The sequence below is a fragment of the Ammospiza caudacuta genome, chromosome 6, assembly GCF_027887145.1.
Source record: "Ammospiza caudacuta isolate bAmmCau1 chromosome 6, bAmmCau1.pri, whole genome shotgun sequence".
NCBI lineage: Eukaryota > Metazoa > Chordata > Aves > Passeriformes > Passerellidae > Ammospiza > Ammospiza caudacuta.
The window spans coordinates 41,580,627-41,602,522 of NC_080598.1; the positions used below are offsets into that span (position 1 = coordinate 41,580,627).

At 44.7% G+C, this 21,896-nt stretch overlaps 1 protein-coding gene across 1 annotated transcript; it reads left to right on the forward strand.

Moving 5' to 3' along the window:
• The first annotated feature begins 2,147 nt into the window (after positions 1 to 2,147).
• On the forward strand, positions 2,148 to 20,410 carry PAX9 (paired box 9). Its single transcript, XM_058807077.1, has 4 exons — positions 2,148 to 2,317; positions 3,225 to 3,851; positions 6,111 to 6,253; positions 20,103 to 20,410. Exons 1-4 carry the CDS (start codon positions 2,314 to 2,316, stop codon positions 20,355 to 20,357), a joined length of 1,029 nt encoding a protein of 342 aa, XP_058663060.1. The 5' UTR covers positions 2,148 to 2,313; the 3' UTR covers positions 20,358 to 20,410.
• The last annotated feature ends 1,486 nt before the right edge of the window (positions 20,411 to 21,896 follow it).

Consider the following 21,896-nt stretch of genomic DNA (forward strand, 5'->3'; position numbering starts at 1 on the left):
GCGAGCAGCCTTGTCGGGGAGCCCGACGAGAAACTCCGCTTCCACAAGAAATACCCTGTTAAAGCGGATCGGAAGTTTTACGGATTCCCACTCCCTTTCATTGTTTAATTACAGAAATAGCTTAATTAAGGCTGGATCCGGGTCCCACTAGTTCAATGCCTTCTGCCTTAAAAATAGCCAAAGGAGGTCAGTTCACAACACAGAGAGGGCTCTGGCTTCAGCAAACGCCTGCCAGAACCACTGCCTGCGCAAAATGCATTCGGACAGTGGCATTTGCGCGGCTGTGAAGAGTGCTCCCCTTATCAGATATAATTCTATCTAGGTTGAAGAAACACCACAATCTACAGGTGCGATATTCTGAAAGGGCAACTCGTACTTTTGAAGCAACCACAAAACTGCCATAGAAAAGTTCCTGTTGTTGTGGTTTGGTTTTGTTGGGTTTTTTTTTTTATTTTTTTTTTATTTTTTTTGTTTGGGTTTGGTTTTGTTGATGGTTTTTTGGTAGTGTATTTTTTTGTTGTTGTTGTCGTTGTTTTGCTTTTTGTTTGTTTGGGTTTTTTTAAAATTCCTGTGGAGAAAACAAGAATAAGTATCCGCAGATATTTCGATCAAATAGAAGTACCTGCACAAGAGCCATGATCACCTTCTTTTCACCACAAAACGTTTATAACACGCCGCTAATTTCTGGGAGATCTCTGCAACATCTTATTTCTTCACAGTTAGGAAAGTTCATTGCGATATGTGCAGGATCTGAAATATCGCTCATTTTTTTTCCCTAAAAATATCTTACATTTCAATTGAAATAATATCGACACTATGTTTATGCACACCAGCGACATAAATTTTGTGGTTTACTTGGTGATATTTTGTGCACTAGGATCACTGCCTTATTTCTTTTCACTTTTATTTAATTTACAGAGTCTGTAACTTTGAGACTCTATTGAAAAAAATAAAAGCAATAAACGACAAAGAAGAATCTCAGGAGATTAATAGATTAATACAGAAAAACAAAAACAAAAAAAAAAAAAAAAAAAACCAAAAAACCAGACCAAACACAAATCCTTAGCTGAAGCCCATGATCTCTGTGTGCAACACGATGTAAGGTAGGGCATAAGACGCACACACACAAGGTCAGCTTAGGATCCCTACACCGCCAAACCAAATATTTCTTCCACATACACGCCGTGACCCACACATTCTTTAATTCCTACCAGCGTTGCCTGTTTTTCTTTGGATTGCTAATATGTATCAGTGCCTTTTACAAAGCTGAAGTCAGCTGCGAGGCATTGACATTTTACGGTTAAGCCTTGCGCAGTGATAGAGTGGGATGAAAACAGAACCGGGGCCCGTCTGCGCTGGCAGCGAGCGCCAGCATCCCGGTGCCGGTGCGCGGTGGCCGGAGAACGCAGCATCCCAGGGCCAGGCGCTACGGGGCAAGCCCCGTCCCGTCTCCTCCCAAGGCGAGGGAAATTGCAGCTCGTTTCCTGACCGGTTGGTGATTTTCACCAAAAATGACGCAACTCGCATCGCTCACTGTCTTCTCGTACACCGCCCGCGAAACATTCGTTAGCGAAAAGGTGCTTTATTACAACGAGGCGACCAGACCCACGAAGAGCTTCTCTCGCGGTCCGCAAACTCAACGCGGGCAAACCGTGTGTGCGTCAAGACACGGCTCTGCTTCACTCGGGGAAAGGGGGAGCCGCTCTCCCAGGCTCGAAGCCCCCTCCCCGGCTGCTGAGTCCGGGAAAGCGGCCAGGAAGGGCGGCGCTGCCCGCCGCTGCCCGCCGCCCGCGCCCCGGCCCCGCGGAGCTGCGCGCCGAGGCCCCGGCCGTGCCCTGGCCCCGCTCGGCGCGGCCCCGACGCCGGCGGCGCTCCCCGCGCAACTCACCGCCGCAGGTGCGGAGCCGCGGTCCCGGCGCGGCGGGCCCAGGTGCGGAGCGCAGCGCAGCGCAGCGGAAGGGCCGCGGCCGCCGCCGCCGCCGCGCTGTCCGTCATCTCCCCCGGCCACTGGGAGGGCGGCTGGGCCGTGGGGCCGCCCCAAGGGCGGGTCGGGGGGGCGGCGGGCCGCGGGCCCGGCCCAGCCCGGCCCTGCCCACGCTGCCCTGAGGTTGAAATGCAGAAGTCAAGGCTCTCTTGTCGGGATGTAGATTTCCTTGTAGTTCTTTTCTTCCTCACGCTACCGTTCCTTCCTCAGCGGAGATCAGAGAGGCTCGGGGCCGGTGCGGCCAGGAGCGCAGGAGGCCCGGAGCCCGTTCCCGGGCATAGGGATTCGCTGGGATTTAGGGCCGGCCTCGAGGTGTCCCGCTCAGAGGAATGGGTAAGTGGCCGGGAGCCGCAGGAGGGTTCAAGTGCTGTCAAGAGAGGGGGAGCACCCGTGCGCACTCATCTGCCACCGCCGCGGCTCCCTTATTGACTTTGCTCGTGTTCCTACAAGTTGTACGAACATGTTGAGGGTCAGGAGCAGGGGAGAGAGAGAGGGAGCTAATGACTAGTCGGCTTGTTATTAGGCGAGTGCGAGGCAGGATCGCAGCCGAGCGGATGGCTGGAGCCCGTGACACGTTGTATATTATTCCTGACACCGATCTTAGCAGTTAACATTTTAACACGCTTGTTTTACAGCCCAGTGTAATCGTGCTGTTAAGCGAAAGGCGCTAACAGCACCAGGAGCGGTCTTTAAAAAGTTAGTCCCGACTCAGAAGCACCGCGCTGCCCTCGTCTCTCCCAAGATGTAAAAGAATTTCCTCAACTACTTTTCCTTCCTCCCCCTCCCCCACGTCTTAGACGATGTTTTTCTTTTCTTTTTGTTTTCTTCGCGTTCCTTTTTCCTGTGGCAATAAAGCTGACTTGTCTGTTGGGGAGATCTCATTTTTCATCCCTGGAATGTGCTTATTTTTGGGAATATGTTTGATGCACAGTCCGGAGAGCTCCGACATTTGTTGCTACGGATTATCTTTCTTTCTGTCTTTTCTTTTTTCTTTCTTTCTTTCTCTCTCTCTCTTTTTTTTTTTTTTTTTTTTTTTCCCCATTTTTTTTAACCTCTCACTTCTCTTCCTCCCTTCCCTTTGCTTCCTTCAGTCTCGGGGGCATCCCGCTATTATAAAGAAGTGCGTGGAGTGACCGGGGAGGGGGGGGTCTGTGACATCTGTCTGTGATGAGAAGCAGCTCAGACGCCTCTTTCTGTGCCGTCCGCCGTGTCCGACGGCTGTTTGTGCATTTGCTTGCAGAACCTGCCTTCGGGGAAGTGAACCAGCTCGGGGGGGTGTTTGTCAACGGGAGACCCCTGCCCAATGCCATCAGGCTGCGGATTGTGGAACTGGCGCAACTGGGTATCAGGCCGTGCGACATCAGCCGGCAGCTCCGCGTTTCCCACGGCTGTGTCAGCAAAATCCTGGCTCGCTACAACGAGACCGGCTCCATCCTACCGGGGGCTATCGGCGGCAGCAAGCCTCGGGTCACCACCCCCACGGTGGTAAAACATATCCGGACCTACAAACAAAGGGATCCGGGCATCTTCGCCTGGGAGATCCGGGATCGCCTGCTGGCCGACGGCGTGTGTGACAAGTACAACGTGCCGTCGGTCAGCTCCATCAGCCGCATCCTCCGGAACAAAATCGGGAACCTGTCTCAGCAGAGTCACTACGAGTCTTACAAGCAGCACCAGCCGCCCCCACAGCCTGCTCTGTCCTACAACCACATCTACCCCTACCCCAGCCCCATCGCTGCTGCAGGAGCCAAGGTGTCCACCCCTCCCGGGGTGCCGGCGATCCCCAGCACCATGGCCATGCCCAGGACGTGGCCGTCCTCTCACTCGGTGACGGACATCCTGGGGATCCGGTCCATCACAGACCAAGGTGAGAAATGGGGGGAGCCGGGGCCACAAAGGCAGCCAAACAGGGCCGGAGGGGTTCGGTCCCTGGGTTCTTTCCTCTCCGAGGGTCGGAAGGTGGTTTCGCTGTTTAATTCGGGAAACCCCTGGCGATTCCCCGGCACGGGCAGGGCGCTGAGCTCCCTGCAGCGCGTCTCGGAACGTAGGCCGACCGAAGGGCCTGGGTGGGCTGCAGGCGAACCTGCAAACAGGGCACATCGGCCGTCACCTCCGCCTCTGTGACCCGGGAGGTGGGGATGCTGCCCGGAGGGACCGGCCCGGGGTGCGGCGGCACCAGCGCGCTCTCAGTACCGGTGCCGGTGCCGACCGAGGCTCGCTGCCGCACTCCGGTCACGGGCGCTGCCTTGGCGTTACTGAGGAGTCAATTTTCTGTAGTTTTCGCAATCAGCCCAAATTTGCTTCGGCAGGAAGTTCAAATGTCATGTAATTGCTTTCATTCTGATGGTGTATTTTCCTCCGAAGCGGTGGTCTAGGAAAACCAAAGGCCCAAGATTTGCCTCTTTTATCGCTTGCACATTCTTTCGGTTCCTCCGCCTGGAAACTGCGTCGCGTCTCCCAGCCGCTCGCTAGCAAGGGACATTTTTTCCATTTCGGTCTCTGCCAGTGAGCTAACAGTGAAAGCGTTGCTCAAAGTGTCACTGAAAACAACAGTCCAGAATAACCTTTGCCTACAGCGATCTCTGTGTCCCAGTGTTCTCTCAGTATTAGTGGAGAGGTGGGAATTTTGATCTCTGTTTTCACTGCCTTTTTAACAGCAATAATCCAGTTCTACCAGCATTTCAAATTCAAAATGATCCTTTAGGCATTGCAGAATAATTTTTTTCTTATTTAATCAGAAAGGTGATATTTTTTTCAAGCAACACACAAGCATGTTTTTTAATATGTATACATGCATAAAAATGCAAGTTTGTTCTTCTTTGCTCTTCATGATATAAACTTTACTCTAGTCCTCACTGGCACAAACAGATGTGCTTGTTTCTGAGTCGACTTTAACAAATACAGCCTGGCAATCTCTGAGGCAATCTAGAGGCAGCGTTGGCAATGAACATTGAAAAGAATGAGTGCATTACAAGCACATGAGAAATTTACGGTTGGGGTTTTTTGTTGTTGTTGTTTTGTTGTGGGATTTTGTTTGTTTTGTTAGTTTTTATTTTGTTTAGTGAGTTCCTCCTTTATTAACACCACGTTGGCAGGCAGGCCTCTAACGGTGCTGCCGGGTGTCCCGGTGTGTGTCCCGTCTCCCCCAGCCCCCGCAGCGGCACACATCTTTCTACAGTGTGAAATCGCCCCCTCCCCTTCCCGGCAGAGGCTCGGGGCTGCGGAGCGGCCGATGCCGCAGATGGGGGCTGCTCGCCCTTGATTTATAGGGTAAACTGACCTTGCTGACACGGAAAGGAAGCCCCTATTCATGGGAAAGTGTGAGATCAGCAGAAAAGGGCGCTCGCCGAGGGAGCTCAATTTCTTAAGACAACTTGAGATTTGTGCCTTTGCCCGGCACGGCGAGGGGCCGGGCGGGGTGGCGGGGCAGGAAAGCCCCCTCCCACGGCGGCTCCGGGCGCGGGGCTCGGACAGGGCTCCCCCTGCTCCTCCCCTGGCTCCCCGGTGCGGGAATTTGTCCGTCAGCAAATCATCCCGGTATGCCCATGGCGGGACTGAGAAGCATGTAAATAATAGGACTGTTACTTATTTTCCTCCCCGCTTTCTTATCTTCTTCCTTTTATTTCCCTATTAAAAAAAAATTACTTTTATGTTTCATTTTCTTTTTCTTCCAAAAAGTGTTTGGAGCCCAGTTTATCTGCAGGCGTGTCAGGTCTGTTTGTCACACGGGGTGTCGTTTCTCCTCTGACTCACAAACACACACACGGCGGTTGCCGTAAATGCCCCTTTGGAGCTCCTGGGGGATAAATGCCGGGCGGCAGCTCCGTCCCGCCAGTGCGGGGACTGGGGCCGGGCGAGCCAGCCAGCTCTGGGCTGGGCTGCTGATCTCCGTCACCGGTTTCACGGAGGGGCTGACTGCCTTCTGCCCACGAATCAGCGTCTCAAGGAGCTCCCGGGAGCTTCAGCGAGATGTGGCGGGCGAGGGTCCGGCTCCCCCTTAGCGCTGCCCCACAGAGTGGCTTACATGGGGAGAGGGGGCCGTCTCCATCCCGATGCAAAGCCGTATCCACCTCCGAATCCCGGTCTCTGCCTCTAACTCCCTCTCTCCCGCTCCTTTGTTTTCCAGCAGTGAATGACACTTCGCCTTACCCCAGCCCCAAGGTGGAGGAATGGAGCAGCTTGGGCCGAAACAGCTTCCACCCGCCGAGCCAGCACGCCGTGAACGGGCTGGAGAAGAGCTCCCTCGAGCAGGAGGCCAAGTACAGCCAGGTAAAGAGAGAGGCGGGGGGCGGGCAGTGATGCACAGGGCTCCTGAGCTCGGCCTCGGGCCACCGTCCTCGGTTTGGAGCCGGTGCCGGACTTTCTTCGGTTTTGGTTTGCAAGGACGGGCGGGAAAACGCCTGGCTCCCTTCGCTCCTCTCTCCGCTTCCTCCCCCGGCCTGGCGGCCCATCCCGCCTGGCTGCCGGGAGACGCAGGGCTGCGGAGGGCTGCGGAGGGCTGCGGAGGGCTGCGGGGCCGCAGCGATCGCGGCCGGGCCCGGGGCTGCCCCCGGCCCGCTCGGGACCCGCCGCCGCCGCCGACCCCCGGCCCGGCCCGGCCCGGCCCGCCGCCTCCGCCCCGCCGTACTCTGTCCGCAGCGCGCTCCGTAGTCAGGGGAATAATTTGAAAATGAGATGTAATTGCTTCCTACATTAAGCATTTTTAAACGCTTAAGTAGACGGCGAATTTCCTACGTTTTAATTACAACACAATATAACTGTAACTTAATAAATCTCTGTCTAAATCTTTGTGCTTGCTAATCATGTCCCATGCCAGGAGAAAAGCTATAAAAGGCTCAACTGTTACTCGTTGGGAAAGCACAGGTTTCGAAAACATTTTTTCCGTGTGATGGAAACATTTCAAAATGCATCAGAGGTCTCTCAGACACACTGACTTCCCGGCCACGCATTTGTTGTACTTAGAACCAAGCCGAAGAAAACCCACAATCGCTGTTTAGCATTTTCCCTGCTCAAAGACAGAGGTTTTGGATGTATGTTTTGAGTTCGGTGTCTGGTTTTAGATCCATGTAGAGGAGACTTTTGTAGCTCGTGTTTGGTGGTGAGAGCAGCTGAATCAGACTCACATTCAAGATGCGGAGCGCAAACTGTGGGAACGCTCACAAAGAGCGGGCAGAGTGGGAAATACTGTAGATCCCGATAGTGAACAGCTACTTCATTTCATATATTGCCTTTTAAACAGTACACTACCCTCAATGCTGTCCTATTTGTTCTGTTTTTCTATTATGCCATTATTATTATGTTCATTTCATAACACAAATAATATGAGCTGTAGTGTAGCCATATGGTTAAGGATAGAATTAGACTTAGATTTAGTGTTACTACTCCTTCTACAATTTTCTTTAAAGACTAAAATAAGCATTAACAGTCTTGCTAAAAAATAGTAGATATAGCTTGTCACTACTCTGTAAGAGCAGCTGTACTGTGGCTTCATTGCTTTAGGTTCCAGGCTGGGCCTTCTGCATGCAGTCCTGCTGAAATATTCACAGGATCTTGTTCATAGGCTGTAAACCATGGCCTCTGATGGGTCTCGTTTACTTCTACAGATGTGTTGAGAAACAGTGTTTTATAAACTGAGTTATTTTCAATGCTGGTTTGGAAAAAATTTTTTGCCTTTTCTTTTTTTCTTTTTTCAATATTTATGATTTCATTTTCATAATATATAACTGTTCTATTGTCGATATCAGTTTTACTTTAAAGTTCTGTTCAACCTGAAAGATCACCTGATAAATGCTATTTAAACATACGTGCTATTTAAAATTTGAGAAAATTGCTATTAATAAAATGGAATTCATTTATCCAAATAAATTGTCCAGAGAGTTTCAAAGGGCAGAAAAGCCATATTCAGAACCCTGGTCTCTAAAGGAAGATATAGAGGAGGTTCTTCTCAGCTTGTTCCCTGTAATAATATAGGTAAATAGAATTTGGCTTTGGAAAGTTCTAACACGTAGACCAGTCTATTGATATAGTATTCAGAATTGTTGCCCGGAGAATTAAATTGAATGTGCATCAATTGCTTTGTCTGTCACAAGTTCACTACCTTGATAATTAAGAATATGTTAAAAAAAATCATGCTAAATAAGGATGGGAAAATGTGATTATTTGCAGGTTTTTTGCCACATTCCTTTTCCCAAAATATTTATTCCAGACAGTGTGAAGTGAAGCTTATGAACCAAATTCCTGCTGCAAATAGTGCTGACTTACTGTCTTTTCGCTGAAGTGTACTGAGTCTGGAGTGACAGCCTGTGACAGTAAAGACTTACAAAATTCTCTGACATCATGGGATCCATGGTGTCTTGCAATGTGAATGGTTTTGGGTGTAAAGAGATGAGCAGGAGATATGAGAGAATGTTGGTTCATTTGTGAATCTAGCAGGGGGGGTATCTGGAGGGGTGGGGAAATGGGGAAGTCTCAGAGATACTTAATATGCCAGAAGGACTGTGGTGAAATAGGCTCTGTCGTTGTACTTTGGGGTAATTGCTATTTCCTTATCTCTTTTGGGCAAAGCTTGTTACAAAGACTCTTAATGGTCTTAAGGATGCAGACATCAGATTTCCCCCAGAGAAGAGAAGTGTTCGTTCTGTGATGTTCCAGTTTTATGCCTGTATTATCAAAATCAGAGGTGCCTACAAAAGAAGGGAATCAAGTGTAGATGTTTAGCTTAGGCTTCCCAGTTTCACCACAGGAGCAGAGGAAATGTGCTCTGAAGCACATTAATATTGAATTTTGTGTGAGTGATGGCTAATTCTGCATTTTCCAACAAATTTCATCTATGTATTTAAGCATCACCAACATCCAAAGTTCACCTGTCCAAAGCTTGAAAATAGCTCCACAATTACTAGGCAAGTCCCTTAGCCTTAATCATGGAAGATAGTATTTTGCTTCTCAAGAAATCCCCCAGGAAATCCCTCCGTGTGAGAAAGACCAGAAAAATTGAGACCAAACAACAACTTCTTGTGTACTTTTACAGTAAATTTGTTTGATCACTTCTTTTAAATGATATACATTTGTTTTAAGACATGGGATACTGCAGCCTTTTTGTAGGCAAAACTCTTAATGACAACCCAGACTTTCAGGCAGCAGCCAAGGCTGACCTCTCCAATCGATTCCATTGGCTACATTTCAGCCCTTGTCCCACACATCAGTGGGAGTTCACTCACGAAAAAGGCAGGAAGACTTCGCATTTTTGCCTTGACAATATGCAGTCACACTAGTTTAACATGAAACTGAACCTCTGGATGTAGAGCATTTTTCATTTTATGTATTATGGATTTCCTGGGGCTTTTGTTTGCAATGCTGTTCATATTTGGGTTTTGGGAGTTGAAAGCTCAGCCTGGCAGACTGTGATTTTGTACAAAACATTCCACAGGAAACCAAAAGATACCATGTCAAGTTTCTATTCAGGTTTAATTACACGATGTCCCAGCTTGTCATTTATACATAAGCAGTTGCATAATTTCCCTGGTGTATCACACTCACAGGTTTGTCATATGGCTTTCAAACAGGGTGACTGTGAATCAGAGAAACTGAAAAGGAAAATAGATTTTTCCAAGAGTTTGACAGTGTTGTGTCATACACATTTCATACGGAGCTCAGTTATATTGCATTATTTACGCAGGGAGACACATTCAGTGCGGTGTTCAGGTGCTTTTACAGATAATTATGCTATTGTTACAAAGGATGAACATTCTGAGTATTTTCTTTTGCATTGCACAGCTTATACTGACTACTGCATTAAGAGAAAATAGCTGAAATGACTGCAATATGAACACATTTGTAACCTGCATTTGAAATCAAAATGCTTAATAAACACGTACTGTATTTAAAATGCAGACCTCAGACATCTGATGCTTGTGACTTGCTGGACTAACATCATGGATGTTCAAAGTGAAAAAGAGTTGTGATCTGTAATTACACATGTATGAAAATGAAGAAGACCTGACATATGTCTGTATGATTTGCTGAGAGGCAAATAGCTTGGAAATAATTTCTTTTCAGAATGACTTTCTGTGTGCACTGCAGGAAGCAGATGTACATATTGCAAAAGGGAGCTGATACTCATTAATGGGAAAAAGCTTGTAATTGGGGGCTCTAAGGGCAAGCTCCCTCCTGGAAAAGGTGTGCTGTTTGGAGGCCTCATCCCAAACCTGCTGGAGCTGCAGAAAACACTCCTCCTAATTCAGAGGGGTTTGTCAACATTGTTTGAGCGAAGTCTTCCTCTGACACGCTGGCCAAACCCCTAAGCAGCAGCTACCTCAGGTCTGTCTCAGCTGAACTTCCTCAGCTGTTAGAGGATTGAGATTTTGGCATTGCTGGGATATCATTCCCTGTCCCTCGGCTGCATTCTGACTGGGGCCGTGAGCTCTGCGTGCTGCAAGCGCATCAAGGGAAGGCTCCATATCAGGGCAAATGACTGCAAATGTAGGTGCAACTCTGGACAATGACTTGCACAGAAAATGTAGATAATGCAGACATTTAGTTCCTGATGTTTCATTTATAGATGAACACTGAAAAAAGTATATTTGGTGCCCATGCATCTGCAACTGCATCTGCAGTGCTTAGAAGCCACAACATAGGGTAACTTGGGGAGACCATCAAAATGAAGCCTTAGATATTTTATGGCTTTATTAAAATTATTAAATTTTTAAATTATGGCCAATTACATAGTCCTCCTACACACATGATTTACTGAAAAAAAAATAGTAAATTTACTTATTTGGCATCTTGGGATCCAGGCAGTTGGATTCCTGCTGTGGCTCTGTGCAAAATCCATCAATGACAAAGGTCTGGACATACTGCTCTTCAGTCATACCCAGGCAGCAGGGGGGTGAAGCTGTGAAGGAGAGGTGTTAATTTGCTTTCTTGCCATAGTAGCCAGCGGCATTGTTAGCAGAGTCTGGTGCAGGGGTTCAGACCTTGGCTTGGAGACTGTCTGGTTCTGTGTCACTCTCACTAGGATCTCCAGACCAGGCCTGCTATCAAAGCATTGCCACTAAGACAGCTTGCTCAAGGTCTAGGCATCCTTGTCATTGCATGTTGTGGGTGAGGGGCATGAGCTGATCCCACTACATGCACCCGATTCCTCCCCAGGTGATCTGGATGGCACCCAATTCGAACCCCATTTGTGAGACCTGCCTCTTACTGGCCACCTGCTTCCACGGCCAAAACACAGTGCCCTGTCCACCAACCCACATGGCTTCAGGGCACTCCACCCGGATGAAACTAATAAAGAAAGTCAGAGAGGTGAGTGAATGGTATGATGACACTCAAACTGCACTCTAAGCACCTTCTGCTCAAAGGACCCCAACCCACCAGGAGGTCTGCCATGACAAACATGATCAGGGACTGTAAAGTGGGAATGATGGGAGATACTTGTCACAGCAAGGAAGCAGAGTGCCAGGAGCAGGGGTGTTAGATGTGATTTGACCTGTTCAGTCTTGGTTCTTGCAGTAGATTGGCAAGTATATAAAGACTGTATTGTGTGTTTGAATTTGTCTGTTGTGGCAATTTATCAGCTTTTAGGAATTGCCTACACAACTAGTCGTAACAATGGTGGGCATTTAACAATTGATGGGTTATGGGTTCACCCTTCTTAGTGTACCAGCTTCCCAGTAACTGCAGCAGCAGAGATTTGCTAGACATAGGAGACTGCTGTTTTGGCTGTCCTTGAAGAGAACAAGGTGAAGACTTTACTAGTTTGACCCCATATTTGCCTAGTTTCTAGACATCTAGAATGCCTTTGAAGGTCTGTGTCCATAAGTCTCCTCCTCCAGTTTCATTTAAATAACAGCATATTGAAATTACAATATATTGCTAAGTATATAATATTAAGAAGGCATTTTTCATAGAACCTTTCAGTAAGACATTATGGTGTTAACCAACGGCATAGAAAAGAACAAATGTTTATTTCTTCCAGTGTATTTGCTTGTTTAGAGTCCATGTGTGCCCTGCCCAATTCCAGATTTTGCCAAAATACCAAAGGGGAATTATTGTGCAAATCTGTTCTAAAACTATGGGAATCTGTTGTTAATTCCAACTCAAAGGAGTTTGCTTATATGACACGATTGTTTTTCCTGTGCTTTCCTATTGTCCTCATAATCCCAGTATATCTGTCTAAGGACAAACTTAAGTTGTGCTTTTGTCATCAGAACCAGGCTTTGTGCTTAAAGCAACCAGAAATTTTTTTCACCCCACTTTGAAATAGTCTGGTTGTGAAGTTTGTTAAATAGTAGAACATACCCCAAGATCCAGCATCTTCACTGGAAAGGCAGTGACTTTGATTTATATCATTCTTCTCACCCTGGCGTAGGAAAGGGAAGCAACCATTCAACAACAGTGCAGACTCTGAACTATAATCCACACTGGAGATGTTCAGGTGGACATGTTATGTGTGCTTGGTGGCCGTGGTGGATCTCACTTCACCGTGAAAGATGTCTAAGCCAACTGCACTTCTGAAGAAGCACTGGAAGCTCTTGCTCCCTGCTTTTCCCTCAGAATGTGCTGAGGTTTTACAGCAGCCTCTGCCTGCCTTTATCCACCATGCCTTTTTCTCCTCTCTCTCTTTTCCTCCGTTGTTTTTGTAGTAGATTACTCAGTGTTAGTGAATGAGTGGTGTTTTTTTCCTTTTTTCCTTCCCCTTGTCTTCCCCCCCCCCCCCATTTTTTTTTTCTTTTCTTTTGTTTCTGATGTAGTTTGCTTTGGAAAAGACATAAAATGCCCCTGGCTCCTTCAGGAAAGGATTGGTGATGGTGTGTAAATTCAAGTTACTATTTCCAAAAGTGGGATTTTATTTCCCTGAAGAGGCTGAGATTTAAAACTGGATAAGAAAATATCATTTAGAGTGATCTTGATGCATGTCCCAACTATAGTTAAAACACTCAGTTGATATTATCTGGTTTCTGTGTTATTCACTGCAGCTGGGGATGGCTTTAGGTAAAGGAAACAACTTTAAGTTAATAAAAAAGCACATTAAACACAGGGAATGGGATCTGCTCATTATGAAAGGACTGAACTTTATTTTAGAAGGAAGTAGTGTGATTTTCTTATGCAGTACATTGTTGTGAATTGAATTTAACAATGGGAGAAATAGCTGCAAAGAAAATGGCATCTTTTAAAGAGATAATGTAAAGGATTGGGTAGCTAACTATGTTTGAAATATTAGAGCACTTCAGCTCTAAGAATAAGCCTGTTTTAATTGTGACTTCAACTAGAACACCAGCATTACTTTGCTCAACTTACAGTGAAAGAGAAATAGTGTAATTCTCCATTTTTGAAAGGTCTCTTTTTCAAATCACAGTCTTCTGGAAATCAACTCAGTTCAGCTGAGCAACAGAGCAGCTATGTAAGCCCCTTGCCCATGTGTTATTTTTAAAAGCTTCTCCATTCCAATGCATTATCACTGTTCATTCTTTCTTGAAAACAAAGGCAAATACTATATTTTATATTATTATGAAAAATTAATATCTTACATACAAAATATTGCCTCTTCTAAGTTTTTTTTTGAACATGAAAGTTATTTAATGTCCGTGTCCTAATTTTTCAGAGTCTCATTTTAAGACTGATTGCAGTGAAATTAAGGAAAATTTTCAATAAAATAAGTTAATTCATCTAAGAATATGGATATTTAGTCTAATATGAAAATATTTTTGTAAGAATATTTTCCAGCACTGTAAAAAGCAAACCATGATTTGCAGGATTAACTCTTGCTGGCTTATTCAGATACACCTTAGCAATTTTGTCTCATTTTTTCTTAAGAATATTTCTAATAAAACCCATTATAATAAACTGGAGAACTTTACTCAGTGTTCACTTTTGCAACCCTTCTTTAGGTAATTGTGCCTTACCTGTGTAGACACATTAATTTTAGTGGAACACTGATCTGAATTGATTTGTGGTAGCGTCATTTTTCCTGTTGATCCTGTAGCACTGAATTGCAACTTCAGAATTTAGCTCTAATTTAGTAATTACAATTTATACAAAAATATTACTTAAGTTTATAGATTTTAAAAAACTAAAAAAACTCAATTTTTATTACTTAGATAATTTAGTAATGCCATTTTCCTAAATGATATTTCCATTTCACCCCTGCTGCTACTGCTGTTTTACTTGGAAAATTTGTTTGCTCTTCCCTCGGGATCCCATATGTTGACTTGATTTATAAATCATATTTAACCTCCAATTATAAAGAGAGATTTAGCATGTTTTCTTCCTTGATGTTTGCAGTTTGTGTTTGATTGCTCCTCATCTTGCTGTCATAATCGTTTTAACTAATTATGTGCATGTCCCTAAAAATAAGATATCCTCTGGATTTTTGTGCTGATTTGCTCTTCTAACTGAAGAACTAGATATTTTGCTTCTTGCTATGCTTTTTCTTGCTGAGGAAAGAACAACTGCTGCAATAGCTTCTTCATGACTGTGTTTTCAGGCCCTTTGGGAAAGATCCGTCATTTCCAGACAATGTTTGAAGGTTTTCATTGTGAAAACCAGCAGCGAGAGGGTGTGTGTGTGTGTGCAGGGCTGCGGCTGCATCCCTGCAGAGGAAGCTGCTGCCGGCTGTGCTCCAGTGCCTGCTCCCACCTCCTGCTCCTGGTACCTCTGCTGCTGGTTCCAGTGGCTCTCGGGAAGGGCTGGGCTGCAGGATCAAGGCAACGTGCTGAGCTTGCTGATCCAAGGACAGGAAAGATTCACCCCATCCAAGCCAGGGTTAGAATTGCGAGATACAAATGGAAACAGCAACCTTAGTCACCTGAGGTGTGTCCCTTAAGCCGTGACACAGACTGAACTTGTGATGACTGCAGCAGGGAATTTTGGGTTGAGTCACTGTCCAAGCTCATTCAGGCTGCTCAGTTAGGTAACTCCAACTTGAAGAATATGCTGCTTCTCCAGAAACATTTTTTGAATAGCAATTCAGAATGCTTCTACAAAGCCTGCATTCTCAGTCCATGCAATACATGAACTATTTAATTAAATACTGTAGCAATCATACTACAATGGCCAATTCGTTTAAATAATTGTAAATAAAAGTAAATTATTATTACTATTACTACTACTACTACTATTATTATTATTATTATTATTTACATTCTTTTGGACACTGACTTTAGAGTTAGATTATAAAATTGAGGTGGCATCCACCTGTGGCATCAAATCTGCTCATGTTTGTATTCACATAAAACTGAAATGAGATCCTTTACATTATTGCCATTAATGATAGCTAATATAAATAACAGACTGTGATTTTGAATGTTACATTTCCTGGTCATTTTCTGAAATATTTAGAATCAACATGGGAGAGAACATGGGAGATGAACTAATTTTGATACTGAGAGAACACGTATCTAGCAAGCAAAAGTCAGAGAAGGAAAAGAATGAAACAAAATAATATAAATTCACTGCAATATATAATTAGAATTTATACCATGAGGACTAAAAGTGAAATTTAGCTTGCGTGTTTCTCTGGTTCTTCTGTGATCAAGGCAGAAGAAACCAAAATCAGGTAGTTTTTCTGTCATGGGCTGACTGGGAAGTTTTTTCAGAAAGTTTGTACCCTTGTGTCTTCTTACCATGAAGGGGAGAGGAGGCTGAAGCTCTGCAACACATTATACAAGCATAACCTTCAAAACAGATATTCAGGTGTATTTGGTGGTTACCTCTGGTTGTGAAAGAATTGCTCTGACTTTTAGGAGTCCAAGCAACTAATGGAAATTACTTATTCCAAAGACCACATTAGCTTGGTTCTAGACTTGCTTTACATCCACCCACTCCCTCTGTGTCGCAAAACAGACTGAAAACAATGACAAAAAAAGTTGTCTCTAGTTAGTATTGTATCCAAAGTGACCAAAACTAAAGATTCCATCTGTTAAAACTACTCAACCAACTCCTTTACTTGTGAAAACGTGCAATCTGCTTGTTTCCGCAGGACAATTTTTTGTGACCTAAAGCAAGGTTTTATGTCCACCCTGGTTTGGATTTCCCACCTCAATATTCCTTTTAATGTCACTGGCAGGTATCAGCAGCAACATGGCAGAAGGACACCAGACCCAACTTGTTATCCTGACCCAATTACTCTTGTTTTGCTGGTAGCTTTGAAAGAACAGGTTTACATGAATTTGTGAGTTGGTGGGAAGTCATGTGTTCTAGGTTTCAAAAGCAGCTCTAAAGTTTGGAAATACTTATTCCATCAGTTGTCTGAAAACATTGATAGAAGCAGCAATTGAGAGCAGAAGTTCCTCTCTGATATTTGTAGAAGCCAGAAAGTAGGCACTTTCAAATGGGAGCCCTTATCTCTGACACAGCAAAGGTTCTTGTTCAACTACAACTAAATGTTTGTTTGTTTGCTTAAAAAACTAGATTTCCCTTGAAAAACGATGGTTCAAATTAAGAAAAAAAAATATTTATAAAACTTAAAAGCCAGGTTCAAGAACCTTTGCACTTAAAACAAATTCTTAGGGTTTTAAAAATCCATAAACACCATGAGGTTCTTGCACTCCTAATTACAAATGTTTAGATTTTGCTGTTCATTTCCTCTGATTGAAATACTGCAGGATGAATTATTTGTCCAGTATATACAGGGTCATGGAACTCAATCCCCTCCATTTATTTTAAGTGAATGTCATGTTTGTAAAAAGTGCCAGATTGACAGACAAGATTCAACCCTTCTGATAACCTACGCTTTGTGTCTAAGGCTGTTTGGAAATAAAAATGCATGTGTCAAGACTATTAGGTCAAGTCTTTCACAGATGAAAATCAGATGAAAATTTGGGTGTTGGGGTTTTTTTGTTTGTTTGTTTGTGGGTTTTTTTTGAGTAGCATACTTTAAAATCATATAGAGTGAGATTTTCTCTATCCCCTCATCTTTTAATTCAGGTCAGAGGAAGCCTCTGACTGCTCTGTGGGTATGGCTCAAACCTCCCCTGAGGCACAATTGCACTCTGTGCTGGGCCAGTTCCTACCCATCCCAGTGCTGCCTGCTTGGCTGAGGGCATCTGTGGCACCCACAGAATCATGGTTTGGAGTGGTAAAGCTTTGTAGCACTGCAACAAAAATAAGAATGATTCACCAATTCAGTGAGGCAATGATGACAGACAGCATTGGTGGCCTCTGACAGGTTGCAGCTGGTGGTCCCTACACAACTGTCTCCACATCCTGCCCTCAGTAGCTGGGGCAATATCTTTCTCACATTCAGAATAGAATGCTATAAAAAGAACAGTTTTCACAACTTTATTTTGAATAAGTGTGTGTGTGTGTGTGTGTGTGTGTGTGTGTGTAAAAGGGTTGTTCTGGCTGCTATAAATATGTATAGGTATTTGTTTAAATTAAGCTGTTACAAAAACTAGTGAATCTTTAGTCAATTTCCATCTGTTTTATCAACAACAACCCAAGTGGCACCTACAGTATGATTCAATAGGAAACCTGGGCTTCTTCATGAATTATAGTTTGAAGACTTTGTGCCAGAAGGCCACAGAACATATGTGATTGGATCAAATATTTCTCAACAAGCCTGTTGATAAAGCATTTATCAATAATATCTGCATTAATGTGAGGCGTTCAGAAGCTCAGATGTGCCTCAGATCATGCAAAGTCATCTGCTTATGGCTGCTGGGGAACCTCTGGAGGCCTTGTCTGTAGGAGATGCAGTAGGCCAGGACATGGGCTGGAACACTGGTGGATCAGCAAAGAGATGCCTTGTTGGCACATTGCCTGGCACAGATCTACCCTGTACCCACTAACACCTACTAACACACCTTCTCAAGGGTGTTAGTGGGTACAGGGTAGATCTGTGCCAGGCAATGTGCCAACAAGCACAGCTAAGGGGTCACAAAAGATGAGAACTCATAATGAGGAATCCTACTTAAAATGGGCTTCCAGGCACAGCCTTGAGCCCACTGCTTGGTACCAGCCTCCTTGGGATGGGAAAGCCTGAGGAACAGGGTGGATTCACAGAGCCCAAAAACTCTCCTTTGAGGTCTAGAAGCTGAAGGTTTGTGCTGTCTCAATGGCTATGAGACTTCAGGGACTTGTCCCATAAATTTTCTCTTTTCAGCACCCACCCCTCCAGGGTTTCTGTACTCCTCTGTGCAGAATGTATTTGGGTTGTGGCTCTTGATATCCCAGTGTAACAACCTGGCTTCAATGAATCTACAGTGCCTGTGCAAAGCTTTTGGTTGGTGCTTGTTACAAAAAACAGAGGTGCTCATTCTTGTTTCATGTTTGCACATTGGAAAAGCAGCTTTTTAGGGCCACACTTTTTATTTCCAGTGAATTCAATGACATTATTTTCCATGTGATTCAAGAATTTTACTGATTTGAAGTGCAATTATTTGCAGGTTTGTATTAATCAGCATTGTTGCAAGCACTGATATTTAAAGCTGAGGCTAAAGTAATTCTGAGTCACAGTAGGGGGCACATAATACGAGTTACTGGTCAGATCATGTATTTGGATTTTCAGAAGAATAAGGCAAGTTCAGCTTCAACAAAGTATTTAATTATTTTGAATGACAATTATGTTGCTGATGCAGCTGTAAGTTTTGTACTAATTAATATTCCTATTGGAGGCTTGTGGTCAGGATCCCATTGCTGTGTCTGCTGCTTTAGATTGCTGTACAGGTTTATACTGACAGAGCCCAGCAGAATTACTGCTCTGTTTCCCAAATGACAATGAGAGGATAGTCAAGACAGTGGAACTGTGAGAAATTTAACAAGTGAAATGTTAACACCACGTGAAGTTTTAGCAGTAACAAAAGTCTGTTTAATTTTTTAGCTTTGCACTACTCAGGTTGTGTCCAGTTGTACCATGTGATGATGCTACAGGATTTGATGAATCAATACTCTTCTTTCATATCCAGATAGGAAACATTTTTGAGAAAAAATGCCACCCCAAATCCTTAAAAAGCACTACACAAATTGAAACCGAAGCAAGATAAATGATCTTGGTTAGTACCTGTTGTGCTGAAGAAACATTTATGGGTGTGAAATAAACCACCAAACAGTTTTTAGTTGAATAAGGAGTCATTAATTGTGAAATCATAGCATAGCTGACTGAAGGACTCTCCCTTCTCTATTTAAATAGAAACCCTTCTCTCCAGCCTACAGAAGGACCTAGGAAAATAGCTTGCAGGAAAGGACCCAGCCCTGCAATTGTTTTGTGTACAGAAGCCCTATTGAAACCAGGAGGAGCTATGAGCAAAGAACATTTGCAAGTTTTTTATCCCAAGTATCTAGAAAACAGATTTTTAAAAGTCACCATCAATAGTACTACTACTATAGTTCTGACTCATGCTCTGAACAAACAGTTACCGAAGAGTTTAAGATGTTCCACCTCCCCCAGCCACTGCTACCTCTTCACTCTGGGGAGTGTTGCTTTCAGATCTGTGCCCACACCTGCCCATGGCAGCTCAGGCTGAGCCCACCCTCCTTCGGGGCCAGGAGAGGAGAGGCTCAGGGATGGGTCTGTCTCTCCTGCCACTGGGACGGCTGTGGTCACTGCACACCCAGCTAAACTGCCCCAGCACTCCCCAGCTGGGCTTGCAACAGTGACCAACAGTCTGTGTGAAATTCGGGAAAGGTAGGTAAATGTCACAGTTAATCTACTCCAACCTGTGGAAATCATTGCCAAGTGCATCAAGGTGAGAGAGAAGGGGGAGACTCATTACAAACCCCTCCAGTAGCTCTCAACTTAATGATTAGATGCAACCACAGGCCTCGAGGAGTCCATCAACAACAGCTTGTGGGAAGGTAGGCAGGTGTACAGGGGCCTTAGCAGATCCTGCCTTCCTCTTGGTGTGTGTTTCCTCATCATCTGCTGGTGGTCCCTGTCTGGGACACGTTGCTGGGAGAGGTATGAAGCACTGATCACAGTGGGGTAACTGGTCTTAAAAGAAAAGCAGAAGGGGCCACTGAGCCCATGAAATTCAGGCAAATGGTTATGGAATTCTCTCTTGGTGTCCTTGCCGGTCTTAATTTTGGTACAAAGCCCCAGCAGCATCTGAGAGCAGCTTATTTTACACCAGATCCAACGTGTCTTACTCTCTCAGAAATCCTTTTCCTTTCCCTCTCCTTTCAGGCTCCCAATGGCCTCCCAGCCGTCAGCAGTTTCGTGTCCGCGCCGGCCATGCCTCCGTACGCCACGCCGGCCCAGGTGTCACCTTACATGACGTACAGCGCCACTCCATCCAGCTACATGGCGAGCCACGGCTGGCAGCACGCCGGGGGCACCCCGCTGTCTCCCCATAGCTGTGACATCCCCGCCTCGCTGGCCTTCAAGGGCATGCAGACTGCCAGGGAGGGCGGCCACTCCGTCACGGCCTCCGCTCTCTGATGCAGGAGCTGCTCCAGGAGCACCACGGGCTCGCCGGCTCCTCGGGCCCAGCTCACGGGCTGCTCCCCTCATGCTGGCCACACCTGGCCTTTCTCCCCGTGACTTGTCTCCCCGAGGGCTTCTGGGATTAAAGAGCTGCAGACAACATCAGAAACTGAGAGAAGTGTGGTGTTGCGCTCTTAAAGACTTTGTGTCCCTCAAAGGGCTCGTGGAGCCTTGTTCCACTCTCTCCTGGTCAAACCACGCATATTTATTCTTAATCATCACAAACTTTCTAAATGTGCAATTGTTACTAAGATTTGTGCAAAAATCAATAAAGAAAAATCACCACAGAAAATTCTGCTATGCCTTGAATCAGCAAAGGTGGCTGAATGGGAATTTTTTGCCAAATGCCTAGAGAACAACCCTTTAATTGATGAGATTATACAATCCACTGTTATTATGAGGTCCTTTATTGTTGTTTTATTGGGTTTTGGTAATCAAATATAGAATGAAGGCAATAGGTGGCTTTCAGATTCTTCTGGCATGTTGCCATTGTCAGGCAGTAGCAAGATCTTTGTGATTTTATTTTATCCATTTGTAAATAGAGGCTTTTGACAGCATTTGTTTTCACCTTCCAGTACATTTCTTACCTTTTTCTTTTTTCTTTTTCTTAATTTTTTTAAGTTAAGGAGATTTCTAGTTATTTTCTATGTCTTTGCATGGTGGGGTTTAGGTAGGGGTTTTTGGTCATGTTTTTGTGCCTACAGTGGAGGCTTCATCATCTTATGAGACAGTTATCTCTTTGGCAGAAGAGTCAAAGGCAGAAATCCAGCTAAGTAACTCGCCAGTTATACCCAGCCTCCCAGATTCATGAAACACCACATTTATATGAAGTACACAAACAGAAATATGGGTGGAAAATACCTGAATAAAACAGAAAACTGTAGAGGAAAATGCTGTTAGTGTGCAACCTGTGCAGAGATGCTTAAAAAGCCCTATCAGTCAAAAACTCCACTGAGAAACAGAATTGTACCATCATTCTCAGCTCACTTGTGTCCAGATTATGTTGTAATTTTTAAAGAGGACCTTGTCTTTAATTTCTGCTTTAATGAATGTAAAGTATGGCTCTTGGTAAAGTTTACATTGTTGTTCTGAAGCATTTTTTCCCCTTATAGGTATACTGGTGGTGGTGCTACAAACAGACATATTATTTAATATTAGCAAATTTCCTTTCTACATTTCTGTATGCAGTGGCAAGTACTCCATGCCAGTTATTTTGCTTTCAACTTTAATCCCAAGAGAGCTAAAATTCTGATTTTTGAAAATTTACCTGTTTTCCTTGGGCAATAATAAAGTTCTGACTATTGTTATGCTTTTCCCATGCTGTAGGTATGTTCAGAATATGAACGTGGAAAAAAAAAGCCTGGTGTGACATTTCATATCCATCATAGACTATTAATATATTGTGTATTTTTAAAAGTGTTCAGCAATAACTTAAATTACTGTAGACATAGTTAAAGCATAGAAGAAAATACTATTCTTCATATATTGTTCTAT

Coding starts and splice junctions, on each gene's coding strand:
- PAX9 (XM_058807077.1), top strand. Junction 3,852..6,110: donor CCGGTCCATCACAGACCAAG/GTGAGAAATGGG, acceptor TTTGTTTTCCAG/CAGTGAATGACACTTCGCCT. Junction 6,254..20,102: donor AGGAGGCCAAGTACAGCCAG/GTAAAGAGAGAG, acceptor CTCTCCTTTCAG/GCTCCCAATGGCCTCCCAGC.